Here is a 13390-nt window from a genome sequence, read left to right on the forward strand (position 1 = left end):
TCTTGTTTGCATTACCACACAGACTTGCTCATTATGTCTCATGATTGCTTTTTATACTCCAGATAATGTGTACATGGGCAATTGTCTGTAAAATATATATACATTGTCTATATATTATATGCACTGCTTGAGAGTTATGAACTGCAAGAATCAAATTCCTTGTGTGTGTTAACATACTTCACCATAAATCTGATTGTGATTCTGAAGAGTGTTTGTGAGGATGAGAAGAGATAAAAAAAGAAAAAAAAGAAAGAAAGATGTCTGAAGACAAAGAAGTAGTTCCCTCAGTGTGTCTGGGGTACAGTGGGCATATGTGTGCGTGTGACAAAGATCTCAGTATAAATAAACAGATGAAGTAGACAATGCTCAGTTAAGCATGACTGCTCTACTGATTTGACACTGTTACGTGTGTGTGTGTGTGGGGGGGGGGGGGGGGGGGGTAAAGGCATGAACGCACTGCTAGCTTGTCACCATCAGGGTGTGTGCGCGTGCGCCTGTGTGTGGTAAAGGATGAATGCTCTGCTGACTTGTCAGAGTTGAGGATTTTCCCTGCAGCGACTTTGTCTCTTTTACAAAGTGGTGGTGTAAGTTGCTCGGGATAACAGCATCAGCTAAATGCCAGCAACACAAATGAAAAACTACATACAGCTGTGTAAGCATAAATAGATCCCACAGCATTGCAGACCCGAACTCGTAACACTTATTCGTACTCAAGAGATTTATCGTGCGATCTGTCAGAAATAACAGATAAACCTTGAGTGGTCGTCCAAAACTTTCCCTGGCCTCATTAATTGCACGAGCTTTCCTCTCAAGTCCAGAGCTCGCCAAAATAATTTAATGCCACATTTTTAAGATAGCAGTTTCATACGCCATGGGACTTTACCAGGAGGACATTAATACCCTGTGCAATCTTAAAAGAGAAAAACAACCCAACAAGTAGCACTTTTTCATCCCTCACTTATAGAGACACAATAACAAAATAATAAAAAATTATATTTTATAAGGTTTATAGCGCTACAGCCCACATTACTACCAACAACATCTTAGAATTACCCTGTGTTCTTGTTGGGGTTTCTCTCTATGTTGTGGACTCTTGACGTTATGTAAAGTGCCCTCAGATTACTTATGTTGTGACCTCTTACTGTTTACATAAAATGGAAAGGAAAATAATTACTTCCAAAAACAAGAACAAAAGTGCTTCTTATTTTTTTGAAGACATGGATAATGTTTGCCTTGTAAGTACTTTGTTTATCAACAAAAGAGTTACCAGAATAAAGTCCGATCCTTTCTAAACTGTTTGCAAACCTGCCAAGAGAATACAATTTCATTGGTTTTGAAGGGAAGACAATTATGTGTAATACTACTAAATAGAATGTATGCTACACACACATATACTAACATTGTCTACTGAAGGGAGTAAGTAATGCAGCAGTGCTGTATGATCCCACAGATAGAAATACAAACATGCCTTCTGCACCATCCACAAAAATAGAGTACAGTATATAATATGTGTACATAAGAAGCACACACTTACTGGTTCTGTCAGCTCGAGCACACTAGCTGTGTACGTGATGGGACTGCAGTCACGGGTGTTTCCCACGAGCGTACACGGTAGAAACATGGGACCCAAGTCATCACCATCCAGTACATCCACAGTGAGCGTGGTGGTGGCTGTACGACGTTCACTCGGATAGGGGGCTCGATCCTAGACAGAAAGAGAGGGGCGTTTTATTTATTTTTTTCAATGATATTCTACACTCTTATTTGGACAGGTTTATTTTTGTGCGTTAAACAGAAAAAGACCGCAGCCTAGTAATATGTTCAGAAACTGAAATCAACAACTGGGAGGGAACTCTGAATGCATTAAAGGGCTGGTGTCTACTTGACATATGTACCATGTACATGTTCCATTTATACCTCATCAAGAGCAACCAAACAATCTTTGACTGCAGTTGCAGTATATTGCAGGTGGTTCACCACAACCTCTCACAGACTGCACAGGAATGATGATGAGAAATCACAGTAATGTATTTCAGGATTTTTTTTTTTAATTAGTATGAGCCAAATTCAAGCAAAAAAATACACATTCAAACAGCATTCTAAATTAATTCAAATAAAGTATTAAGTTATACCAAAAGGATTACAAATTAAAAAGCACAACATTGCAGAAGATACAAATTCTAAAATATTGATGCTTCACACATGTTCAGCCTGACAGCGGATACTAATTTATACAATGACAATAGTTTCAAGGTGTACAACAAAGATTAGTATCATCAATTCAGTATCCAAGCAAATGTTTCTTGTCCTGAGTGATGGCGCTGAATAATGACCAGAAAAAGGTTTTTGCAGAAATGTTTGATGCCACAGTGAAATTGACCTTTGACCTTGATGTGATGTTTGTTGTTTTTACAGGATCCTTTTCATGCTATAACAATAAATATTTTACAACATAACATTACAACAAATTTTTGTAATCATCATAAGATACCACAAGATGTTTTTCTTTTACATTTTTCTGTATTTAACTTTATTGTTGTAACATGATATGTTGGTATGTTGTTTAAACAAGAAACTTGGACACAAGTAAAATGATGACTTGCTTTTGGTTTTTTTGGTGTGCCTATGTGGAATACCATAGTCCCTTATGTATTAGCAAACACTGGAGTCACAGGGTAAACATTGTTTTAACCCACAATGTTTGAGGATACTTTTTCATGCAGACGGTAATGAGAGTCTTTGAGGATTCTGAACATAACATCAAAACAGTTGTATATTTCAATGACCTTCAGACATTGCCAGTTAATTATCTTGAAACTGAAACCAGATACCTCTATGACCCCAAACCGCAGAGGTGCGAAATGGTTGACTACTTCTTCATACCGCTTTGCCCTCATTTCCCACATTGTCAGTTTTAAATGACAGCTCAAACTGTAAATGGTGTTTAATTGAATATTACTTAACTAATTACATTTGCAGCACACTCATTTGTATCGTCAGCAAAAGGCTTGATCCCAGTAACACACAGCAATCCAAATGTGTCTACCATGTAAACGATACACAAATACATTATACATGAATAAACAGGCAGCTATGGTAATTGTATCTGAATGAGTAGTACACCTGGTGGTCTATCACATTTTATTCAGAAAAAAATAATAGTTCAAACAGCATTGTGTAAAGGTCTAGCTTTTCAAAAAACCCAGCACCAAAATGTATGACCTTGATCGACACAAAATTAAAAATAGATGTGCTCACACACAAAAAAGACATTCAGAAGACCTTAAGCTGAAATAGCTGGCTCAATACAACTTGACAAGGAACACAGGGTTCGAGTTAGGCACTGAAAGTAAAGCTACAAACTCTTGTGTCTTCTATGTCATTGTTTTGTGTGAAAATCTTTAAATCCAGTGCTAGTGTCAACTTGTTGATCTCTTTTCAGAGAAGTATTCGCCATCCAATTACAAAGTGAGCTGTGCAACAAATTCAAAGGAAACACTTAACAGGCCTATTTATCTGAAAGGTAAATATAACTGCTGAGTTTCCAGTTTTTATTTAAAGATAATTGAACCATACACAAACAATATTTATTTGTATTGTACAGTTCTCAGAACATAATCTACAGGGAACTGTAACTCTACTGAATAATCAATGCAACCATCGCATACCCACCCCTTACTTAGTAAAAACCTCTAAAGATAATATCTGCTATTTCAAGTTTGTGCAAGTCATCTAGATTATATTTACTTCCCATGATAGAGTATGTGGTGGTGTCTGCATTTCAGGTAGTACTTGTCTCCCTTCCTTCAAATAAAACTATTTTCTGATATGAAACCTTTCTTGGGTTCAAAGAACCTAAATATTTGCCAAAATGATAAGAAGAATACAACCTTATTTAGGATTTGTTAATTAAGTTTTGTGTTGTCATTATTGAATTACACGTGAGATATACATCATCTACTTACATCTTGCTCTCAATCACCTGACAATTAAAAGAAAGAAATGGTCTATGCCGGGAAACAATCTGTTCAAAACACAATACCTTACACACGTAATTTTGACATACTTTTGTGAGGCATGTTTCATAACAAGGACATCAGGCAATGGTTGATACCGGACAAATTAGAAAGTGAAAGCAAGCTATATATCTCATAGTTGTAGCTTTGTATCGTAGTTACACACATAACAGTAGTATCGAGAACAGCCTGACTGATACTAGATTTATTTGGGGGGGGGGGGCCGACGCCAATACTGATATTAGAAACCAAAACAAATAATTTTAACAATTTGCATATAAAACAAACAAAAAAAAGAAAAAAAAATTGAATTAGCCTCATTATGTTTTTTTGGTATTATGTTCTCTAAAAAAAGGTTTTCATATCAGACATCATATATGCCCAAACTCATATATCTGTGATAGTTTAATATCAGCCGATCAGACGGGCCCTGTTTAAAGCCTCTTATCCAATTCTCAGAAAGAAAGCAACAACAAAAAAAAGTTGAAATATTATTTTCACTTCTAATCAACATAATTTGTATTTATAGCAGTGAAGTGAAAGTGCTATGATAGAATACAAACAAAACAAAAAGTTATACTAATTCTTTAATTTAGACACATTATTTAGATGAGGGCAAAGTCAGCTTCATTCCAGAGTTTCTTCCAATGGTTGCACATAGTCTGTTTCTAAGAATTTGTATTCAGCAAATTCATAGCCACTCAAAACACTCTTAATATTGAATTTGGATGAACAGTGAATATGTCGGCTTTTCCAGCTGCCAGAAACTCATTAATCTTTCAGTGTACTGTTGACTTTTAATAATGCTTTCAGGGTAAATGGGCCTTGACATATGAATATTTGTCAGAACTAAAGCCTCTGTAAGCAAGGTTTCCCGTCACAACAAACACCTTAATGGCGCAATCAGCAACTTAAACAATTTCCTGTCATGCCTCCATTTAGATCCTTTAAACTTTTGCCACTGCTCCCCATGAGAGTGCTTTGCTTGTTGACTGAAATTAACTATAGTGTAAATCACTTTCATAAATAAAACATGCAGAGTGCAGGGAAATTAAAGGGAAACAATTACATTAAAAAAAAAAAAAAAAAAAAAAAAACATTTGTGGTAATTAAAGATGCTCTTACAGATCCCTTAAGGCTGACCCAACAAAGCCCAATAGCCAGAAAGGCTGTGAAACACTAATGTTACCATGATAATAAAAATGTACATAAAAATAACAACACTCTAGGCTTCAGACTATACTCCCACTTAGTCAGGAGAGGGTTTATTTTCTTTTCTTCAGCCATCCTTTATAAGAGGTTTGAGAGGAAAATCGTCCTTTTCGAAAAGTTCCTTCTTTTTATATTGTATAACAAAAATACTATATTAAAGTAAGAAATGGTCCTTGATCGCTGTAAGTGCAAGGATACAAAAACAGTAATATAACATGTGCACCCCCCCCCCCAAAAAAAAAAACCCACTTACATTTGCCTGTATGATGACAAGGTATCGTGTTATCTCCTCATAGTTGAGTCTTTCTCTGAGAACTACGGAGCCAAACAGTGTCAGGGGGATGTCAAAGGTTCTGTTGGCCGTCTGAAATACATACAGATCCATTGCGAAGGTAAACACAGTGAGTCACATCCAGGGTTAATAATATTGTTTTCATTTTTTTAGAGTTTAAACAAAGAATTTACAGCAGTAAAAGTGTAGTATCATCTCAATACTGCACTGAATTACAATGAATTCAAAAGTTTCACAACTTAAGACTGATAAAGTTTTATGAGCTAGGTAATAATAGAAGAAAAAAAAAGAGTAGAAATCTAGAGGAATGTGGTCAGTATTTTTGATGAGAAGACATCCAATTTCTGGCCATTTTTTTCCCTATCTTTGGTGTTAAACCATTAGTCTACATAATGAGTTTATAACATAGCTACATCTCGTTTGATAGAGCTCATTAGGCAGATGGATAACCTACCGGGTCTTTGTAGTTGTACTGGATGGTGTACTCTATCTGTCCGTTGGGACCGTCATCAATGTCTGCTGCCCCGTTGTTCCCCAAGAAACCAGAGAAGATGGTAGTCCCTACTGGAGTCAGCTGAGAACACAACAGACACAAAGAATTTCAGTATCTTTGTCTACAAACTCTCAGCACATGATGTCAAACACTTTCAAACTATCACTGACAGCTTCCATCCTGTACAGAGAGTCTTGTCTTCCTGACAGTATGATGCAAACATCTACTGTCTTTATGTGAGAGATGAAGGAAAGACACAACAAAAATCCACATGGATCTTTTAGGGATCTTGATATCCTACTGTCTCTACAAAACAAACAAAAAATGACTTGCAGTTTTATATTTACTGTGCTCAAATGGGGGTTGAGAAAGAAGATCAGCTAGGAGCTGTTTGTGTGCTTTGACTTATGCTGGAAATAAATGAATCACGGGCAGCGCGATTTAATAAACTTCCTGTCTCTTTCTCCTTCTCAGTTGTGTGAATATTTGCTACAACTCATCACCCCATTTGATTAAAGTTGAAAACTGGGTGACCCAAATGCTCACAGCTATAAAATAATGAATCAATGTCATAACAGATTACCGCAATGACCAAAAAGGTGTAGGCAGAAGCCAAAGCTTATTACTCCTACACTTTTCATGATACAAAATTAATAAAATGAATGAACAAAGTACAAACAATTCAGTCAAATATGCTGCAATGTGTTGGTGAACTTTGGGATTTATTGTCAATCTGAGTTCAATTAACCTCATTCTGTTTGAAAAACATAAATACAAAGTAAGAATTGGCTTTGCAACTGTCAGTCAGTATTGTGGTTTGAATCAGGCCCCAGAAATTTGAGCTAATGCAGTCCAAAAACATTCTTCACCAAAATAAAGGCACCGCACCAACAGCATGCTTTTCAGCCAATTTATGTTGCCAAAGGATGGAGAGTCTCGGAGAATTAAAGTATCTATCAAACTCGCATCATTCTTTTCATAGTATTCATGCATTGTGTTTGTTACTAACCATTGTTATGTGTGCGTTAAGGCTGATTGGTGTACGCATATATACTTGTAGTTTTGTTTGTTGTACAATCTATTCTGTTCTTGTTTCTCTCCACTCTCACCTCAGATGGTCATTCACCTCTGAGCCTGGTTCTGTTAAAGGTTTCTTGTCAAAAGACAAAAAACAGTTTTTCCTTAAATCTATTGTTGATACCAAACAGCTAATTGATTTATCGTGAAAATAATTGACAGATTAATTGATAATTGTATAGTGTGGGATTTCCACGACATGACATGTAATCAGTGGCCTAAAATGTACATACAAACGTAAATTATCACCACATTACTGTTTATTTACAATAACTCATTTGTGAGCAAAGGCAAGTATTTTTAAAACCATTTTTGCTTTACTTTCACTGCACATGTGAAACACAATTACTCACTTCCTTGTAGAGAAAAGAAAATCTAGATATTCAGAAAGTTATTCATTTTAAATTTCCTGAAAGAAATTCTTAGCATGAGAGTTGAACATTTGCCACAGCACAAGAAAGACAAGAACTTTGCCAACATTAAATTGCCGTGATATATTTTTTCAGCCATGTGCCTCAGGATCTGTGATTCTAGGTGTCAAACAGAGATCTAACCTCCAGAGAGCACGAGAAACATTTCAGATTAAGTTTAATTTAGCTGCTGCACCAATCATTCCTCTCAACAGAGTTATCTCTACCTCCCACTAATCTAACAATGGTCTTCACAACGTCTCATACTGTCACTTTGCCACTTTTGGATACAGCTCTAATGAAACAACTCCAGACTCACGCACCACTGCCAACTCATGAAATCAGCCACAGGGATCACCTTGTACTCAAAAACGTTGACAGTGAACCCATAAATTGTGTCCTAGACATTCTTATTAATAACCATATTGCCTCTGTGTGTGTTTGTCACTTAATGTTTTGTGAATAATGGACAAGTACAAGCAGGTTTAATGTAGATAGTGCAGATAAAGCTGGATTAGCTCTTGATATTTAATTTATTGCATTAGGTGGCTAGAGTTCTAGGGGTAAAAGAAGTGTATTAGACAACAGTTGTCTGCCTAATGAGCAGACCTGCACTCAAGTCTGAATAAATCTACTAAAGCTTTTAAATTATTGCCCACATCTGAATAAATGTATTCACCTTTTAAAAATTGTTACCACCAAAATGCTTGAATTTACCTTGGCCTGGCAAAGGAAACATATTTTTTGCAATGCATCTCTAAATTATACAGTGGCTGCTGTTAGTGAATGGAAGGAAACATTTTAGTGGGAGAAACGAGCAGCTGGAGGGGTGGAAGGGGTGGAAGAGAAGGAAAGACAACCAGAAATATATAGTGTGGCAGAGGAAAGGTGGAGAGGTTGAGAAAAGGGTGACATAATGAAGAGCTGGGACTGGTGAGTGGGGGATGGGGTTCTGCAAATACAGAAGGGAGGCCAAGAGAGAGACAGAGAGAGGTTGAGAAGACAGATTGAGTTGGACAGGCTGTGGAAGTTTGTGTAATGAGATATTCTTCTGGGTCTGCCTAGGTCTGTGCTGGCAGAAAGCTACATGCATCCTTGGCCAGCTTAAGTTTGAACCTCCTCTAGTTAAATTCTGCTCCCCCATACTCCGGAGGACAAACTAACAGTGGGATTGGCATATTAAAGATTATTCTGGAAGCCTCAGAAAGACAGATTTAGATCCTTTACTTGGCTGCCCAGGAACTCTGCTTTTTTTTCCCCACATCCTGCTGACTGTATTGCCCTTCAACTTTATTCTGACAGCAAAGAGACACACAAAAAGAGGTTTTCATCTAAAACAGTATGCACCTATGCCAGGCTACGTTTTCTCTAATGCTGTCACATGACCCACAGAACTGCTTGGTACAGTATGCTTGATCTTCATGCTGGACTGAGCTGTAGCTTTATCTCCCCCGTTGCCTCCAGTTTGACACCAACGAGCCCACTACCTTCCATCATGATAGACAGCAACACTGCAGGATAAGTGCAATAAATGGCTTTGGATTTTGGTGAAAGACAGTTAAGTATTTCCACTCCCCTGAGTATTAAATTCTTAACTTTACCTCTGTGAGAGACAAGGGTTGTGTATGTTTCTGTGTGTAACACTTCGTGTGTGAGTGTTTTTACCTCACTGATGGCGACGTAGTATCTAGGCTGCTGGAAATGCGGTGCGTTGTCGTTGCGGTCTCGAACAACAATGCGGACCTCGTGTAAAATCACGGTGCCTATGAGCTCGTTGGTACACTGAACCTGAACCACAATGGACTGAATATACGATGGAGGCTGGAAAAGAGAAACAGAGGATTCAATAGAGACTGTTACAATTGGACAGCAGCAATAAAAAATTAACCAGAAAAAAAATATTTCACATAAGACTTATATTTACTTTTGGTGCCAAATCCGACTTTTAGAGACAACAGCCGGATCACTTTACAAAGCAAAACACCAGGAGACTGGATGTTTCTCAGAGGAAGTCGAGCTAAAAAATTTTGAATTTCTCACAACAGCAAATGCTGGTAAAAGTGAGTCAGCAATGTCTAGGGTTGTTGTTTTTTCATGATGGAAAGATTATTGTTTCAGCAAATGACGGAAATATATTTCCATCATGAAAAAACAACAACCCCAGAAACAAAAACAACATTTGCTGAAACAATAATCTTACATCAAATGCACTTTCAATTTAAAAGGCAGTTGTCCTGCCTGTGCCAATATAGTGTGAAATTAGAAGGCACCAGATCATGATCAAAAAGAGACTAAGATAAAAACTGGACATGACTAAAAAACATGAGCAATATATGAGCATAGAAAAGACAAACATTAAATAGCCTTACATCTCTATCCAGAACCCGTCCGGTGCTGTTTAGGTAAAGGGCTTGCTTTGAGGGGTCGAGAATCACCCAGTAGTTATGGTTGTCCCTTAGAGATAGAGAGATGGTACGATCTGGACCCTCGGCTACACCATTTATCTGCATGTTCTCCACCAACAATGTTCCTGGAATGAAATCAAAACCTGTATGAACCCAACTGCACACAATGTCCAGAGAAGCAAAGACTAAATTAATTAATTTCAGCAGTTAAATTGAAACAGACGGAGAAATGGTTCAGTCTTAGGACTAAATGTACTGATAAAAAGGAAACAGACATTTTAAAAAGAAACCTCTGTTTTTCTTTGTAATCTCAATCATGGAAATGATATGTAGGTTGTAGCTAGGGTCAAGGGCAATGACATGTAGAAGCACACAGCAGACGGAAAGCAAGACAAACAGTAATGATCATGTGGAACTCAAATTTAACCAAGGGAGGCAGACCAAATATTGGGGCAACTAATTTTGCCCTCCTTATACCAGCACCTGGAATATTTGAGACCAACTGGAACACAAAATAAAACTTTTCAAACAAAGAGATACGGCATGCCAGAAAACAGCAAATGTTCCAATGACTCCAATGCTCTTATCTGCGTGGCTTTATTAAAAACCCCTCCGAATAAATAAAAAGTAAACATTTTATTAAGACAGATGGTGCAGATGGAATAAAACTTGATTCATTTAACAGAATCCACTGTGGGCGGTGAAGTAATTTGGGAATGAGGGATGTTGAAAGATAGTAATCAAAGACAGACTGAGAAAAATACAAACAGTGAGACAGGGCATAATATGGATGGTAACAGTGAGTTATATATCAACAGCGACACCAGCTAAAGCAAATGTTTGTCACTGACTGAGTGATAAAGTTACACCGGAACATTACACAAATACAATGACATCATATAGCTGTTTCAAATTAAAAGCCCTCATTTAAAATTAAAAGCCCATACTTGTTGAAGACAAGTATTTTTTTTCTGAATGTAGTTGCAGAGTTTCTGCAACTTGTAGGTTACAGACTGCTCCAGTAGTTTCAAAATTCTCTTGAGGCCTACGCCTAGTAGAATGTCTGAATATGGTCCTCCATGAAGCGTGGCCAGATATGTCTGGTAACACCAGGCTAGCCATATACTAGGTTTTGATTTAGATTATGTCGTATTATTTTTCAACCAACATAAATCCAGTGAAATTTATACAGGAGGAGGCCAAGGGTCAGAGAAGGTATACGTTTCATAATAAAAGAGAAAAGGCACAAGGAAAATGGTCACTGAAATTGCCTGACATTATTGCTGATAGACTGTCAGTGAAAACAAGACTCAAACTTCACATCGTTTGCATAAGTCGTTGTATCATTACAACTCCCTCACAGGCAATTAAATGTACTGCTGTATTTCAAGTGCAACTCTAGGGTAAGTCTTATGTATGCTTGGTGAAGTTATCAAACTCATTTTGAGAAAATATACAGACATGATCCATTTAGGGTCATTTTTTTAAGTTTACTGGGAAATATTATAACAGCAGGGAGGTGCATAGAATATGTGAGGAATAAAAAAAACTTTGAAAAATCTAACTGCTTGACTCTGTACATCTCCAGATCACAAGAGACCCATTACCAGGCCCTACATACTGCATTATTAATCACAAACACCATTGTGTCTCATCCTTCAGCACATTATTACACATTGTAGGCTCTTAGTGTGCAGACACAATTTTCTGCGTGTTCATATGTGTGTGTACAGCAAATAGATTTGGGGATAAAGAGCAAAACTTAATCAAAAATTCCCCTTGGCATCTGCCATTTAAACAGATGTTAGCACACGAAGAACCGAACACCTATAAACGAATACACACAGACGCAAAAAAGGTGGTCAAAAACTGCAAAAATACACCAGCTTAATGCATGGCCTGGACTGTCACCAATTAACTGACAAACCAGTGTGAGTATGTGTGTGAGGGAGTGATAGACAGGAAGTTTGAAAATTAGAAATGAGAGATAAAGGCAGAGATGTAGATGGGAAGAAAGGCAGGAAAGTTGAGAGGCAAGCAGAATTGTGTTTGTTTGTTTGCGCGCGCGCGCGTGTGTGTGTGTGTGTGTGTGTGTGTGTGTACTTGAAAACCTCATATTTACCATCCATGTGCACACACCAATCTACGCACACACAACAACATAAACACACACTCAGAACAATCTCATAACTGATCTGCTAGACATAAAATTGGGTCATGGCCCTCTGTGCTACCATGGAAACCATGTCAAATGCTTTGCTGTGATTTGCTGATTTCAAATAAACGAGGAAATCTAATAAAATTGGTTTCTGTATATGAGAAATGGGATGGAAAATGGAATTTATTTGGAGAGTTTCAGTCCTTATTGTTTTTTGGCTATCTCTCTTCTGTTTTTTTCTGACTCTGTCTCTTAAAATTAATGAATAAAACCCCCAAAACTCAAGTACAGGATAAGAAGAAAGAGTCAGGTAGCGCCTACACCTTGTGTAACTGTATCTAATTTAATACCACACACCGTCTCATATAAAAAAAGGCTCTTTTCACAGTGACCTCACTTTATAGGATGTGTGACTGAATACTGCACTTGGCAGCACCTGATTAAATTGACCCATTTGTTAAAGCATACAGGCAGAACCACATGAAGCTGTGAGTGTGTGTGTGTGTGTGTGTGTGTGTGTGTGTGTGTGTGTGTGTGTGTGTGTGTGTGTGTGTGTGTGTGTGTGTGTGTGTGTGTGTGTGTGTGTCGCAACACAGAGAGCAGAAGAGGGAACTATCCAAGAAAAAGAAGCACAAAAACAATTAGAGCGCAAGAGAAATGAGAACTATGGATAGGTGAAAAAAGATTGGGTTGAATGAGAGGGTGATAGAAATAAAAAATATAAAGAGAATATTGGAAGTAAATGGAGAGACAGTGAGCATTGTGGTGGTGCATTAATAGAACTTTTACAGGACATTAGCTTAACTGAATGTGGCGACGGTGCTGCTGTGTCATCCAGGTATGAGCAATGGACTGAAAAGTAATCATCACATCTACATCTGCCTTCAGCTCTTGGAGGGGGAGGAAAGAGGGAATCAAGATGAAGAAGTATTCACTGATAACCCATATTGGAGGCAATAGTCCTCTTACAAGACAAAAGCATTATGAATTCAGTCAGACCGTTTTATTTGGCGTGGGAGAGAGCAAGTTAATGTTTTCTGTTCACACAACAAGCAGTAGTAATGACACATTGTGGGTTTGTGGGTCAAGGGTTTTTCACATTATCTGAAAAGCGTAGCAGAGGTTAAAAAAAATGGAAATAAAAACAATGAACGTGTTGACATTTGTACTTTATCTCTTTATTGTTGCTTTTGATGGTATGTGTAATTTAGTCTTAATGGCCAGATACAGGCTTTCCTGTTCTATTTTAGCTATAGGCCATGATTTCCGAATAATCGTCCAAAAATGGATGCAACTATTGTCTTTTTTTATTTATCTTGTTTTAACC

General features: G+C 37.5%; 1 protein-coding gene across 1 annotated transcript in view; it reads right to left on the reverse strand.

Moving 5' to 3' along the window:
• Window positions 1–13390, reverse strand: part of LOC138201961 (protocadherin-15-like) — a 169400-nt gene that overhangs the window by 112066 nt on the left and 43944 nt on the right. The window contains exons 5-9 of the mRNA XM_069155579.1: window positions 9870–10030; window positions 9166–9321; window positions 5975–6094; window positions 5482–5592; window positions 1535–1705 (exon numbers count right to left, since the gene is read on the reverse strand). Coding sequence (XP_069011680.1) covers window positions 1535–1705; window positions 5482–5592; window positions 5975–6094; window positions 9166–9321; window positions 9870–10030 — 719 coding nt within the window. The remainder of the gene's footprint in view (window positions 1–1534; window positions 1706–5481; window positions 5593–5974; window positions 6095–9165; window positions 9322–9869; window positions 10031–13390) is intronic.

The sequence above is a fragment of the Embiotoca jacksoni genome, unplaced genomic scaffold, assembly GCF_022577435.1.
Source record: "Embiotoca jacksoni isolate LCO1_2020_lvr unplaced genomic scaffold, fEmbJac1.0.p SCAF_20, whole genome shotgun sequence".
Classification (NCBI taxonomy): domain Eukaryota; kingdom Metazoa; phylum Chordata; class Actinopteri; family Embiotocidae; genus Embiotoca; species Embiotoca jacksoni.